We start from the raw sequence: 16,193 nt of genomic DNA on the forward strand, positions 1-16,193 counted from the left end.
GGTGTCAGGAACTGCGGCTGCACTCTGCTCAGCCACCTCCCCCTCCTGTCGACCACGCTGTCGTCCTCTCCTTCTCTGGGGCACCGCCTTCCACTGATACCTCTCCAACTTCTGCGCAGGTACGTTACTCAGCACGGAGTCGCCCATCTTCACCAGGCCCTCCTTCAGGAGCAGCGCCTGCAGCTCCGCCACTGTTGACACTCGCTTATGCACACCATTAATAGTGACCAATAGGCCAAAAGGAAACAGCCAGCGGTAGCGCAGGCTGTGTTGCTTCAACACCTCCAACAACGGACGAAACTCTCTCCGCTTCTGCAAAGTGATGCTCGACAGATCCTGAAATATTTCCACTCTCAGATTCTTCCAGGGAATAACACCCATTTCTCTAGCTTTCTTCACCAATCGATCCTTATCAGGGAAATGGTGGATGCAGGCTATGATATCTCTCGGGTAATCCCCAGTTTTTGGACCGAGGGTTCGGTGCGCCCTATCCACTCTCAGGCCCCCACCGGTGGTCTCAGAGGCCCCGTCATCCGCCAGTAGGAACCGGCCAAGATCCTGTACCACAGCCACAGCATCTCCATATTCAGCAGTATCTGGAACTCCCCGGATCCGGACATTGTTCCGTCTGGACCTGTTCTCCAAATCTTCCACTTGAGCACAGCAGTCCAGAAGATCTTTCTGCACTGCCTTCACCTGCGTGGTGAGTCCTTGAACCGTCTCTTCTTGTTCCCCCATCCGACGTTCAGTTTCATCCACTCTACTGAGCAGGTCTGCAAAGTCCTGCCTGATCTCTTTCACAGCTTCTTTAATTTTTCCTTTCACCGCCGCCACCTCCTCCTTAATTTCAGCAGCCCACAGTTTCAAATCAGCCTTAGTTACAGCTACAGCCACCGCCGCCGATCCTGCACGTCTGAGCCTCGGGGAAGCGCCACGTTCAGACTCATCCTCCGACACGCTTTCCCCCGACTCTTGCGCCGACTCGCGCGCTGACAGGCCCGAAGTCCCTCGCACATGGCGGTGGCCCCCCTGCTCGCCGCCGCGGTCCGACGCCCTGCCGGGCTCCACTCGTTTTTTTACCGGCATCGTAGAGGTGCGCTCAGCTTCCCCCGCACTTTCGCAGCTGCGCGAGGTCGGGTTTTAGCAGCTCGCTCCGGGAATGGGACGCTATAGAGGAGGGAGAGTCAGAGCAAAATCTCTAACCCTCCATCTTGGGTCGTGACGTCACCGGAAGTCCAAAATGTTTCTTTTTTAAAGATGCCTTCAACTGACTATTCGATCCAAGTCCAGCAAGTCTTACCCTCTCCCCATCCTAATGTATTTTCCTTTTTTGTACCTTTTCTTAATAAATATTGTAGTTCTCCCCTCCCTTCCTATTGTGTCTTTATAGTTAAAAAAAAAAAAAAAGTCAAGTATGTTAAAAAATTGTTTGTCTCTCCATACTCCTTTTAAACACATTGGCTTCCAATCCAAGAAAGAATCCAATTCAAATTCTACTGCATATTATTCAAAACCCTACACGGAGACAGTCCATCATACTTGAACAATCGCCTCATCCAAGCACCCACTACAAGACAAAGAAAAACGCACGCCCCATTCATACCCCCCCCAATCAAGGAAGTAAAAAGAACAAAACTACACGACGGCCTCCTAGCCACCCAAGCCGCAAGACTGGACAACCAGATCTCCAACCTCTTGATGACCACCCCAGACTATAGGACGTTCAGAAAAGAAATAAAAACCAAACTTTTCAAGAAATTCCTGAAGCAGCAATAACATCACGACCGTTTAGTAACTCTAAAACTGACATTTGATCTACCCACTACTGCACTAACAATAACAAAAGATCTTCCACTATGACCACCTATTAACTCTTTGACAAACCACCTCACCCTCAACAACCTGCTAAATGTTTACAAGACCTACAACTTACCTCTCTAGCTAATCATTGTAACTCTGTCTTTTTTAAACTAACCTTTTGTAATCCGCCTTGAACCGCAAGGTAATGGCGGAATAGAAATCCCGAATGTAATGTAATGTAATGTAATGTTTAATTATTATTGTACAACCCTTAATATCTCAGGATAAGCGTTTAATCAAATAATCGAATAAACTTGAAACTTGAAATGACAGAGTAGGACAAAAAGGTGGGGGTATTGCCCTATACATCAAAGAGGGATTCGAGTCTACTGGAAAGAACACGCTGGAAACAAAAAAAATAAGGCAGAGTCTTTATGGACAAAAAAATACCAGGAGCAAATGGAAACAAAGATCAGCATCTACTACTGACCCCCAGGGCAGTCCGAAGAAACTGCTGGAGAAATGACGGACGAGGTTAAACACAACTACTAGGAAGACAACGCAGTTATCATGGACTTCAATTATCCAGGGACAGATTGTAACCTAGGCACCTCTGGCTGCAGTAGGGAGACCAAGTTTCTGGATGCTGTAGGCGATTGCTTCCTGGAACAACTTGTCAAGGAAAATACGAGAGGAAATGAAATTCTGGACTTAATTCTAAATGGACTACGACAAAAGGCGCAAGGTGTAGAAGTAGAAGGGATGCTGGGAAACAGTGATCACAATAAGATCCACTTCAACCTGGACACAGGGGCAAAACATCAATCCAGAACGACGGCCACGGCACTGAACTTCCAAAAAAGGAATTACGAAGGGATGAGAATCATGGTGGGGAAGAAGATTAAGAAGAGGATAAGCACTGTAAAAACGCAAGAGCAAGCATGGTCCCTTTTTAAGGACACAGTCACCGAGGCGCAAAATCTATATATACCGCGTATCAACAAGGGATCCAAGAGGAAAAAGAACAAAGAACCGGCGTGGCTCACTGTAGTGGTGAAAGAAGCGATCAGAAACAAGAAGACTTTGTTTAAGGAATGGAAAAGGTCAAAAATGGACGAAAACTGGATAAATCACAAACAACATCAAAGCAGGTGTCATAAGGTGGTAAGAGGGGCCAAAACCCAGACTACGAGGAAAAAATAGCCAAGGAGGCAAAAAACTTTTTCGTTTTCATCGTTATTTCGATATATTATGGGGAAACGACCCGCGAAGGAAGCGATGGGGCCATTGGATGACCATAGAATAAAGGGAGCACTAAAGAAGGACAAAGAGGTATGCAGGCAGATTGATAGGCTTAAAAACTATAAATCTCCGGGACTGGACAGCATCCATCCATCCAAGGATAATCAAAGAACTGAAAGGGGTTATAGCTGAACTGCTTCAACTAATAGCCAATCTGTCGATCAAATCAAGAAGAATTCCGGAAGACTGGAAAGTGGCAAATGTTACGCTGAGCTTCAAGAAAGGTTTGAGGGGAGATCCAGGAAACTACAGACCAGTGAGTCTGACCTCGGTACCGAGAAAGATGGTAGAGGCGCAGGATCACATTGACGGACACAATAGAAACATAGAAAGATGACGGCAGATAAGGGCTATAGCCCATCAAGTCTGCCCACTCTCTAGACCCACCCCTTGGAGTCAACTGACCCCTTTAATTATACTGCCACTTTATTTTACCCTAGTGACCCTATTCCTGGACTTGACCCCCGTAGGGATCCCACATAGGTATCCCATTTATTCTTAAAGTCAGGGATACTGCTGGCCTTGATCACCTGCACTGGAAGCTTGTTCCACTGCTCAATCACTCTTTCTGTGAAGAAGTATTTCCTTGCGTCTCTACGAAACTTCCCCCCCCTGAGTTTGAGCGGATGCCCTCTTGTGGTCGAGGGTCCTTTGAGAAGAAAGATGTCGTCTTCCACCTCTACGCGTCCCGTGATGTACTTAAATGTCTCAATCATGTCTCCCCTCTCCCTATGTTCTTCGAGAGTGTAGAGCCGCAATTTGTTCAGTCTTTCCTCGTACGAGAAACCCCCGAGCCCTGAGACCATCCTGGTGGCCATCCGCTGAACTGATTCCATTCTGAGCACATCTTTACGGTAATGTGGTCTCCAGAATTGCACACAGTATTCCAGATGAGGTCTGACCATGGCTCTGTACAATGGCATTATGACTTCAGCCTGATGAGGACCAGCCAGCACGGCTTCAGCAAAGGAAGATCTTGCTTGACAAACTTACTGCACTTCTTTGAGGGAGTAAACAGGCAGATAGACAAGGGTGACCTGGTCGACATTGCATATCTGGATTTTCAGAAGGCATTCGACAAGGTCCTGCATGAACGACTACGTTGAAAAATTGCAAGCCATGGAATCGAGGGTAAAATACTCACGTGGATTAAAAACTGGCTGGTGGATAAGAAACAGAGAGTGGGGGTAAATGGACAATACTCGGACTGGAAAAGTGTCACGAGTGGAGTGCCACAAGGTTCGGTGCTTGGGCCCATGCTCTTTAACATATTTGTAAACGACCTGGAAATTGGTAAGACGAGCAAGGTGATTAAATTTGCAGACGATACAAAGTTATTCAGAGTAGTGAAGACACAGAAGGATTGCGAAGACCTGCAACGTGACAAACACGCTCGAGGAATTGGCTGCAACATGGCAAATGAGGTTTAACGTGGATAAGTATAAGGTGATGCATGTTGGCAACAAAAATCTTATACACGAATACAGGATATCCGGTGCAGTACTCGGAGAGACCCCCCCCAGGAAAAAGACTTGGGAGCACTGTTCCCTCTAAGCTGAGCAAAAGTCCTCCAACTGCATTTCTGCCAGCGGGTGGCAGTACTTCAATATTGTGTTTTCAATTGCTAGGGACAGGCAGATTCCCTGAGTCCTGCAGAGCTTGCCTGTCTCTCACTATTGAACATGTGATAATGAAACAGCACCCCCACTGGCAGGACTGTAGATGGAAGACTTCTGTTCAGCTTAGAGGGAACTGTGGGAGTAGTAGTAGACAAGTCAATGAAACCGTCCGTACAATGACTAGCAGCGGCGGCGAAAAGGGAAAACAGAATGCTGGGAATGGTTAAGAAGAGGATCACAAACAGATCAGAAAAGGTTATCATGCCACTGTACCAGGCCATGGTATGCCCTCACCTGGAATACTGTGTCCAGCACTGGTCGCCATACATGAAGACATTGTACTACTCGGAAGGGTCCAGATAAGAGCGACTAAAATGGTTAAGGGACTGGAGAAGTTGCCGTACAGTGAGACATTAGAGAAACTGGGCCTCTTCTCCCTTGAAAAGAGAAGACTGAGAGGGGACAGGATTGAAACACTCCAAATAATGAAGGGAATAGACTTAGTAGATAAAGACAGGTTGTTCACCCTCTCCAAAGTAGAGAGAATAAGAGGACACTCTCTAAAGTTAAACAGGGATAGATTCTGTACAAATTTAAGGAAGTTCTTCTTCACCCAGAGAGTGGTAGAAATCTGGAACGCTGTTCTGGAGGCTGTTATAGGGGAAAACACCCTCCAGGGATTCAAGACAAAAGTTCCTGCTGAACCAGAACGTACGCAGGTAAGGCTAGATTCAATTAGGGCACTGGTCTTTGACCTAAGGGCTGCCGTGGAAGCGGACTGCTGGGCATGATGGACCACTGGTCTGACCCAGCATCAGCAATTCTTATGTTCTAAAATGTCATAATGGGACCTACAGCATTCTCTTGCTACTGTTGATGTGAAAGTGCATGCCTCTACAATCAGAAAGAGACTGCACAAATTTAACTTGCATGGGAGGTGTGCAAGGAGGAAACCTTTGCTCTCTAAGAGAAACATCAAGGCCAGACTGAAGTTGCTAAAGAGAATGTAGACAAACACTATGACTTCTGGAATAGTGTTCTATGGACAGATGAGTCTAAAATGGAATTATTTGGACACCAGAAAAGAGGACATGTTTGGCGTACACCAAATACAGCATTCTAGGGAAAGAACCTCATACCAACTGTGAAGCATGGAGATGGAGTGTCATGGTTTTGGGATGCTTTGCTGCAGCAGGACCTGGCCAGCTCACCATCATAGAATCCACCATGAATTCTACCGTGTATCAGAGGGTGCTTGAGGAACATGTGAGACCATCTGTAAGAAAATGAAAGCTGAAGCGGAACTGGACCCTGCAACACGACAATGACCCAAAACATACCAGTAAATTCATCAAGGATTGGTTGAAAACTAAGAAATGGAGAGTCCTGGAGTGGTCAAGTCAAAGCCCTGATCTTAATCCCATTGAGATGCTGTGGGGTGATTTGAAACGGGCAAAGAAACCCCTCAAACATCTCACAGCTGAAAGAATTCTGCATTGAGGAGTGGGTCAAACTTTCCTCAGACTGATGTCAGAGACTAAAAGAAGGCTACAAGAAGTGTCTCACTGCAGTTATTTCAGCCAAAAGGGATAACACTAACTATTAGGGTGTCCTAATTTATTCCTCAGTTAGAATACACATTTTTGTGGATATCTTTTGTTTCATGAGTAAATCAATGAAAACTTTTGTTGTTTATCTGCAATTACATCACTTTCTTTTCCAGAGATAAATAAAAAAGATTTGACATCAGGTTTATTAAAAAATTTGATATACTGCCTTATCAAATATCAACGCAATATGTGAACATTTTATAAAAAAAAGATTTGACATCGATATGTGAACATTTCTTAAGAAAGAACTGAATATTTCATGGGGTGTCCTAATTTTTTCACATGACTGTATATTAGTGAAAGGAGGAAGATAAAAAATGGAATTGCAAGACTGATATGTGGAAGGTGATGAGGAAAAAGCAAACATGCTAAACAAATACTTCTGTTCTGTGTTCACGGAAGAAAATCCTGGAGAAAGACCGAGATTGTCTGGCAAAGTTACACATAAGAATGGAGTACATACTGCGTCATTCACGGAAGAAAATGTTTATGAACAACTTGAAAAAGTGAAGTCAGAGAAAGCAATGGGACTGGAAGGGATCCATCCCAGGATATCGAGGGAGCTCAGAGACATTCTGTTGGGTTCTATTAAAGATTTGGAAGCGGGAATGGTTCCTGGGGATTGGAGAAGAGCAAATGTGGTACCTATTCACAAAAGTGGTTGCAGAGATGAAAAAGGAAACTAAAGGCTGGTAAGTCTCACTTCAACTATTGGAAAAATAATGGAAGCATTGCTGAAAGAAAAGATAGTGAAATTACTAGAATCTAATGGGTTACAGGCAAGGCAACAAAGATCCAAAACAACCTGAATTTTTTGATTGGGTGACCAGAGAATTGGATGAAGGGCATATTCTAAATATAATTTACTTAGATTTCAGCAAAGCCTTTGACACGGTTCCTCATAAGAGACTCTTGAACAAACCTGATGGACTGAAGTTAGGACCCAAAGAGGTGAACTAGATTAGAAACTGGTTGATGGACAGACGCTAGAGGGTAGTGGTTAATGGAATTCACTCGGAGGAAAGAAAGGTGAGTAATGGAGTCCCTCAAGAATGGTGCTGTGGCCGATCCTGTTCAATATGTTTGTGAGCGACATTGCCGAAGGGTTAGAAGGAAAGGTTTGCCTTTTTGCGGATGATACCAAGGTTTGTAACAGAGTAGACACCAAGGAGGGAGTGAAAACTTGAAAAAGGATCTGCAAAAGTTAGAGGAATGGTGTAATATCTGGCAACTAAAATTCAATACAAAGAAGTGTAGAGTAATACATTTGGGGAAATCAGGAGGAGTCGTATGTGCTGAGAAGTGAGAGGCTGATATGCATGGATGGGGCAAGGGACCTTGGGGTGATAGAGTCCAAAGATCTAAAGACAAAGACCTAGCCAACAACTCCACACTTGCATCTTTACCTCACTGCTTCATTGTTCATTAATATATGTAAATATATAAAATAAAAAAATAAATATATATATATATACACACACACACACACACATACTGTACACACACTGGATTCCTTAAGATTGTCATTGGGGTTGATACATATATCTATGCCAACGCTATCCAGATTCTAGTGACCTTAGAACCTCTGTAGAGGCCTCTTCATTGGCAGTGGTGAAAGCTAAATTGCTCTGCATAGAGACCTGGCTTAGGACAAATAAATTGTTGATTAATGTTTGAACTTCAAATTACACATCTTTGAGCATTCTACAGGGGCCAACAATTTCCCATATCACCAACTCTCAAATTAGGAACTTACTCTTCAAGTTAGCAACACTATTAAGGTTTTAGGAGTCAAAATGGACTCTAATCTCTCCTTCAAAACGAATGTTTCATCCATTGTTAATACTGGTTTCTTCCACTTAAGACAAATCAGGTCATTCTGACCCTTACTTAACCAGGCTTCATTATGCATCATCGTCCAAGCATTTGTTATAATAGAAGGACTAGTTGCCAAATTCCTCTCCAATTACCTAGAAAACCATAACATACTCCATCCTACACAATCCGGCTTCAGAAACAACTTCAGCACGGAAACACTACTAGGATCTCTCTTGGACACAGCCAGACAACAGCTCAGCACAGGAAAAAAAATGATGCTCATACAACTAGACCTTACCGCTGCATTCGACTTGGTGGACCATAACATTCTACTACAAATCCTGGATACAATAGGTATCACAGATAAAGTATACACATGGTTTGAAGGATTCCTTAAATCAAGAACCTATACAATAAAATCAGACAAACAAAAATCTGAACCTTGGTCAAACCCCTGCAGAGTTCTCCAAGGATCCCCTCTATCCCTGACTCTCTTCAATCTCTATACAGCCTCCCTCAGCTCTCACCTGGACAAACAAGGCATAACCTCCTACAGCTATGGCGATGACATTACCATTCTCATACACTCTCCATGACGAACACAATATACCAAACACTAAAATCAATAGCAACCTGGATGAAAGATCACAAACTAAAATTGAACCCAGATAAAACTAAATTCATCCTCCTAGAAAACAACAAAATACCAGCCATAACCAAAATTAAAATCAACGCAATCAACTACCCCATACAAACCACCCTAAAACTGCTAGGAATAACTATCGACAGATGCTGCACCATGCAACCGCAAATCAATAAAACAATACAAAAGTCATTCTTAGTCATGAGAAACTTAAGACAAGTTCGGAAATTCTTCAAGAAAACTCAATTCCAGCTCATAGTTCAGTCCTTAATACTAGGCCTACTTGACTACTGTAATATCCTCTACCTCCCATGCCCTACAACCATAACAAAACAACTACAAACTATCCAAAACACAGCACTAAGACTCATCTACTCATTAAAGAAACATGATCACATTACAGAAGCATATCTCCAATCGCACTGGCTTCCGATCCCAGCAAGAATACAATTTAAATTCTACTGCCTACTATTTAAGACTTTAGACGGAGACAGTCCAAACTACCTGAATAACCGCCTCATCCACAACACCGCAACCAGACATAGGAAAACTCACACCCCATTCTCATACCCCCCAATTAAGGAGGTCAAACGGAAAAAACTATATGATGGCCTCCTGGCCACTCAAGCAGCCAAACTAGACAACCAAATCGCCAATCTACTGACGGCATTCCTCGACTACAAGACTTTTAGAAAAGAAATAAAGACCATACTCTTCAAGAAAACTCTGAAAAAAGTAATAATTCTCAAATTCTCAATAAGTCTCAAACTCTACCTCTCACTAAAGCCAACTACCCCAAACAAATAACCTTACCCATTTCTTACTCTTTTTGAAAATGACCAATATTTTTTTTGTAAGTTTTTGTTGTAATACATCTTGGATAATTCTTTTGTAATCCGCCTTGAACTGCAAGGTAATGGCGGAATAGAAATCCCTAATGTAATGTAATGTAATGTTATCACATGTATAGATTATTATAACACACTCCAGAATTGTGTTGGAGAGAGAGAGTGATCATGCAGTTGCAATTACAGTTGCATCACTATCAATGGTTTTTTCCATGCCCAAAGTTCAACCATGTAACGCCATTGTTGCAAATCAAATACTGAATTAAAGATAATATTTTGATGTTAATCTTTAAGATCCTACATTCAGATTCCCCTTCATTTCTGTCTTAGTATTTTTGGCCCTACATCCCAACAAGGGTCTTACATTCCAGTCAATACCACATATTGTCCATGCCCTTAGTCCAAGATGTGCCTCTAGGTTAGAGAGTTGCGCAGGGACAGAAATCCCACCTGTCCCCACCAAAATCCCACCCGTCCCCACCTGTCCCTGTGAGGAATACCACCCGTCCCCACCCGTCCTCGCGAGGAATCTCTCCGTCTGCACCCGTCCCCGCGAGGAATCCCCTCCGTCCCCACCCGTCCCCACGAGGAATCCCCTCCGTCCCCACCCGTCCCCGCGAGGAATCCCCTCCGTCCCCACCCTTTCCTATAAACTTCAGAAATAGTTATTTTATTTAATTATGCTACTGAATTAAAGGCTCTGGTAGAAACCCATTTACAAATAAGCAAAGAGACTTTATTAATTTGGAAATATTAATTGGGAAGAATACATACTTTGTAAATGGGTTTCTACCAGAACCTCTAATGTAAATATAAAATATAAATACTCAGCTGATGAGAACCCACAAGCTGTCAGCTGAGGACTTCCTTTGCAGTTGGCCGGGGGTCCCTTTTGCCAAGCTTGGCAGGCAGCAGTAGCGTCCCTGAATCACATATGCTGGCACCTCAGTGGCTCATGGATGCTGCCAGCAACTGCTGCGCTTGGTGGAGGGGAGTTCTGGCCATCTCTAGAGGAGGTCCTCTGCTGGTGGTGCTTGAGGATCCCCACCAGTCACAGCAAGGGTCAGCAAGTACTTCAACACTCTAGAAATAAAACCAGAAATGCATTTCCTTTTCTTTTGAACACAATATAAAGACATCTGCTATATACATTTCCCAAAGCTAACATATTTTAGTCAATAAATTCCGTCTTTTACCTTTGTTGTCTGGAGACTTATTTTTCCATAAAATTGGTCCCAGTTTCTTTTTTCCGCTTTCCCATCTTCTGTATATTCTTCTGTTGCTGTCCATTGGTTCCCCCTACCATGGTCCAGCATTTATCTCTTTCTCATCTTTCATGCCTGCCCACCAGCCCCATGCCCAACATTTCTCCTTCTATCACCCCTCTCCAGCACCATGCCACATCTCTCCCTCCATTCCCTTCACCACTGTCCAACATTCCTCACTCTTGCATCCCTTTCAATCTGTCCCATTGTTCCCTTGCCACATTTCTCACTCTCATCTTTTTCTTCACTATCATATTCTGTACCTCCCTCTCTACGACCAAAAATTCTCCTCTTTCTTCAATTTGCCGTGTGTACACAACCATCTCTCTTTCCCGCTCATTGACACACCCACACCCAATTCTCCCTTTCTATTCCCTCCCCCACCTCAGCATCTCTTTCCCTCCCTTCCTCTCTCCCCAGTTCATGACTTCTGTGTCCAAAAATGCACTCCCTTCCACCACTTCATTCGAGTCCAGATAACAGCAGGGGTTGGAGGCAGCCTGCAGCACGCCATATGTAGCCGATCCAGAAGTCTTCCCCCAAAATCAGAGCTGACATCGGAGGGAAGGCTTTGCATCAGTCTGGCGGCGGCTGAGGTGTCAGGTGGGAGGGGGTAGATATTGGATGTAGGAGGTGAGAGGAGACAGACTGTAGATAGAAAGGGGGAGGGATCAGACACACTGGATGAAAGGGGAAAGATAAGACAAGCTGGAATGCCTGGGGAGAGAGAAAAAGACAGATGATCGATGTAAAGAAAAGGAGAGGGGAGGAAGACATTGAATGGAAAGGAGGAGAGGGGGAGGATACAGATGGAAGGGAGGAAAGAGAAAGATGGGGCAGACACTGAATAGAAGGGGGAGAAAGAGAAATGAAGCAGATGCTGGGCTGAAAGGGGGGAAAGATGGGCAAATGCTGGATGGAACGGGGAGAAAGAAGGGTGGATGATGGATGGGATGACAGAGGGGGCAGAAAGGAGGAAGAGAGGAGACAGATCAGATGCTGGGCAGAAGCAGGAGACAGAGGGGCAGATGCTGGGTGGAAAGAGGGGAGGGGCAGATGCTGGATGGAAAGGGACCTCAGGTCAGCATCAGAATGGCCATGCAAGTCTACATGGGTCCAAATGGTGCCACACACTGCTAGACCCCCCCCCCCCCAGTCTATTGTGCTTTCTAGAAGCCAGTATTGTGGTGCAGCCAGGTCCCTGCTAGGTTTTCTCCCCCTAGAATGGGACATACTGTTCTTTTGCCGGCAGAGGCAGAGTGGTGAGCCTGCACGATGGCGCAAACAAGCCCCCCTCCCCTCCCCACCCCACCCCACAAGTGTCCTCCACCCAGAACAGGACCGAATCTGGGTTCCCAGTGGCTGAGCAGTGAGCCGGTGCCATGATGCAATCCAGCCTACCGAGGCATCCCCTACCGAGAACGGGAACCAACTCTGCATTCCCGGCCTTTGTATGAGGGAGGTCTGGTGCCCCAGAGTAAGGAGACCTGCAGCCATAGAGCACGGGACTCCCATGGGGATGAAAACAGGCCTACCTAAATTCTAGCGATCCAGGCATGCAGCTTAAATACAAGTCCGGCATCGCGGCAGGAAACAACCATGCTGAGCAGTGAGCTCAGCACATACACAGCTGAAAGCCTTGCTTGCTGATCCCGCCCCGCCGTGCCGCCGGACCAATCAGCAAGCAAGGCTTTCAGCTGTGTACGTGCTGAGCTCACTGCTCAGCATGGCTGTTTCCGCCGCGACGCCAGACTTGTACTTAAGCTGCATGCCTGCATTACCAGAATTTAGGTAGGCCTGTTTTCATCCCCGTGGGAGTCCCGTGGGCCAGGGGGGGAACCCGCGGGATTCCCGCAATCCCTGTTCCCGTGCAGACCTCTACTCTAGGTACATCCCATAAAACGATGTTTAGTTTAGCTGTGTCTACACTGTGGAATGCCCTTCCTTTATCATTTTACCCAGAAGACTCTCTTCCCCTGTTTAAAGTTAAGTTGAAGACCCACCTATTTCGTTCAGCTTTTAACAAATGAATTAGGCTGACTTAAAGAGGCAGACTGCTTCGGACCCCGTAGTGGAACACAAAAGGAATTGGTGTCCTCTGGTTATCTGTTATTTCCTATCAGATTGTAATTTTTTTTTCTCTACTGATTATTATTGAAATGTAAACCATTTTGATGGCTTGACCCTAGGCAGTATCAAATAAATGTAACATTGAACCTTGCTGGGTACTTGCCCTTTTCTGTAGTTTTTCTAATTCTGCTTTATCTTAACTTATATATATTTTAAAGCTGTCCCAGGGGGTATACAATCTGCTGGGTGTCAATTACTTTTATTTTTCACATCCAACCAATGCCTAGTAATTCCAACTAGTCTAAACCCCTAACAAGCAAATCATCTATACAATAGAATTGTTAGATGGGATGAGTGAAAGGGAACCATCATCTCAGAACTGGTTAGATTTCAAACAGTGTTATAGCTGCCATTTAAACATTTTGTCCATTTTAAATTTCTCTGTTTCTTCAAAATGTGGCTCTTTGTCTTATGAAAATATTTAAGATCTTACCTGTAAGAGATTAAAACAAACAGGATAGGATAACAAAATGTCTAATGGACCAGCAATCTAGCAGAGTCAATTCGATCGTAATTGAATTTACTCTGTACATAACATTAATATACAGTAGCTGTTCTTTGAATAATTTAGTTCCTGCAAACAATCCTCTAAAGCAGCTACTTATGTCTTAAGAACGGTGTAAGAGTATAACTTATTTTAAATGCATCAATTGTAGGTTGTTGATTACTCTAAACATCTTTGTGGCTTTCGAGATTGACAACATACAATATAATATCCAGTTCCTAATGAACTATTTTTGCACTTCTTTGTCTTGGGGTTTGTTTATTTTGATTTTACTTCTCTCCCCCCACAAAAAAAATTAGAAGTTGTACAACAATTCTTTTAGCCAGGTAAATGATTTTGCTATGAAAAAACAACAGCTTCTTTGTATCAACTTTGACTTGTCTGACTCTGTAGTGAAAGCAAAGTTAGTGGTGGTACGTGACAACAATAGGATGCATCAGCAAAGAACAGAAGAGGATACCGAGAGGACAATGAAGAGCAATTGACATACCTATTAGTTCCTCAGGGTTCTTATCTTTGAAACGTTCACATATGTGGATAAACGTGTCTGTGTTTTCAGTGGTAGGGCATTCACCATGTCTAGTAACATGGAAGAATAAACATGTCAGTATCTACTAAAAACAGGAAGCAGTGGCTCCAAACTTTAAAAGTGAACTTTTACCAATAGTATACCAATCCTATTCCCAAAACATTTTTTCACATTTTAAAAAATGGCACTGGTTCAGTTGAAGTCAGTGACTTTGACTAAAACTCCACAATTTTTAAATGGCTGGCACTGAAGACAGGAGAAGCCAAGAAAGTTAAGTACAGTTAGGCCTAAGGGTGGAGGAGGGGTGACTGGGTGGGGATAGGTAGAGAAGGTGGTGGCTGTTAAGTGGGGAGGGGAGGATTCAATGTGGAGGGTCATCAGATCAGAGGCCCCCAATATTTTGCGCTTTATTATTTTTACACAGGATATATTTTCCCCTGGCTTAGAAAGTAAATAAAGCTCTTACATTTCCAGATTTAATGCTAGTCTATGGTGCTGTGCCAGTGTGACCCAGATTCATGTTTTCTAGGTGTGGGAGGGTGCACCCTGAAATTGGAGAAACTCACCTAGGAACCTTGGGTCTGGGCCCAAACTGCCACATCACAGACTAACATTTAATTCCAGAAATGTGAGACAGCTTTGAGCACTTCATACTGAGGAGTAGAAGATGTTCTACAAGGACAGCAGGCATATATTCTCACACGTGGGTGATGTCATTCATGGAACATGGTTTGGACACTTGCCAAGTGCACTGTCACTGTAAATCTTTAGGCAGTGCCCATACCACGCTCGTGCCGGTGCCTTCCAGGTTCAACGTCGTAAAACCCATCAGTTCAGTAAAAAAGCAATGTTAGAAATAGTTGCAGTTTCCTTGCTTTCCTGATAAGAGCTCTAGGAACAATAGAAACTAAAGCTGGCATGGCCAAAGGGGTCCTATGAGGATCATGATTGGACGAAATTCATACAGGAACTCCCTCCCCATGAAGTAGAAAGGTGTCAGATGCAGTGCGGCTGGGGGCAGAATCTGGAACAGAATTGTGGAAGTTTACTGTTCTGAGGGAAGCAAAGAAGTCTATGTCCAGCATTTTCCATCAAGAGAAAAATTGGATGCAAGACTGTCATGCTGAAAGACCATTCATGCTGAGAGACCATTCATGAGGTTGAAGAAGCCTAATCAACTTGTCTGCCAACACAATAAACCGCCCTAAGAAGTATCCCACAAGAAATGGTCCAATTCCAAGTCTCAATTGCTTCCAGACAAAGGAGATAAGATCTCGTGCCTCTTTGTTCAAATAGAACATGGTGGCCTGGTTGTCCATATGGACAATCACTACCTGTTGAAGAAAGTTTCTATGAAAAAAGGCAGTCCTGGAATGTTTTGAGTGTGTTCCCTAACACTCGCACCTCTAGAAGATTGATTTGGAGAGTCTGTTTGTGGTGAGAACAAATTCCGAGTGTGGAGACCATCTAGATGAGCTCCCCAGCCTAGCACTGAAGCATCTATGGTTAGAAGTTTTGGGTGGAGATGAGACTGGAAAGAGAGATTTTGTGCTACCAACCACCATTGGAGAGAGTGGGGTGACATGAACTGGAGGAGAGAGGGATTCTTGTGGCTTGGGACCATTGTGTTGATAAGGTCCACTATGGAATTCTGAAGTGAAAGCAAGCAAATGAGGTCAAATGATCCGTTGATGCCATGTGACTGAGCAGGCGTAACATCCAACATGTGGAAATGCGCTTGAGGAGGCGATTGAGAAAAGTGAATGAGTGTCAACCCTCTGCTCAGATAGAAAAGCCCAACACTGAATGGTGTTCAAGACTGCTCCTATGAACTCCAAGGTTTAAGACCTATAGATGTGATTTTTGGTGGCAAACCTTGGAAGCTTGAGAAGATGAACTGTTGAGGTTATAGCACGCTGAGCTACTTGCAATGATGAAGCCTTGATCAATGAGCGAAGGGTTACCACAACTACTACTAGGCATTTTATGAAGACAAGAGGAGCAGAGGCTAATCCGAAGGGCAAGACCTTGGTACTGGAAGTATTGGAGATACTTTCTCTGAGCGGGTACAATGGATATGTGAGTATAGGCTTCTTTGAGATCTAGAGAGCAAAGCCAATTTCC

At 44.2% G+C, this 16,193-nt stretch overlaps 1 protein-coding gene across 1 annotated transcript in view; it reads right to left on the reverse strand.

Annotated features, from left to right (window-relative positions):
* RNGTT (RNA guanylyltransferase and 5'-phosphatase) overlaps positions 1–16,193 on the reverse strand; it is a 599,480-nt gene that overhangs the window by 531,266 nt on the left and 52,021 nt on the right. Inside the window, exon 4 of the mRNA XM_033938319.1 lies at positions 14,031–14,119. Coding sequence (XP_033794210.1) covers positions 14,031–14,119 — 89 coding nt within the window. The remainder of the gene's footprint in view (positions 1–14,030; positions 14,120–16,193) is intronic.

The sequence above is a fragment of the Geotrypetes seraphini genome, chromosome 3 (genome assembly GCF_902459505.1).
Source record: "Geotrypetes seraphini chromosome 3, aGeoSer1.1, whole genome shotgun sequence".
Classification (NCBI taxonomy): Eukaryota; Metazoa; Chordata; class Amphibia; order Gymnophiona; family Dermophiidae; genus Geotrypetes; species Geotrypetes seraphini.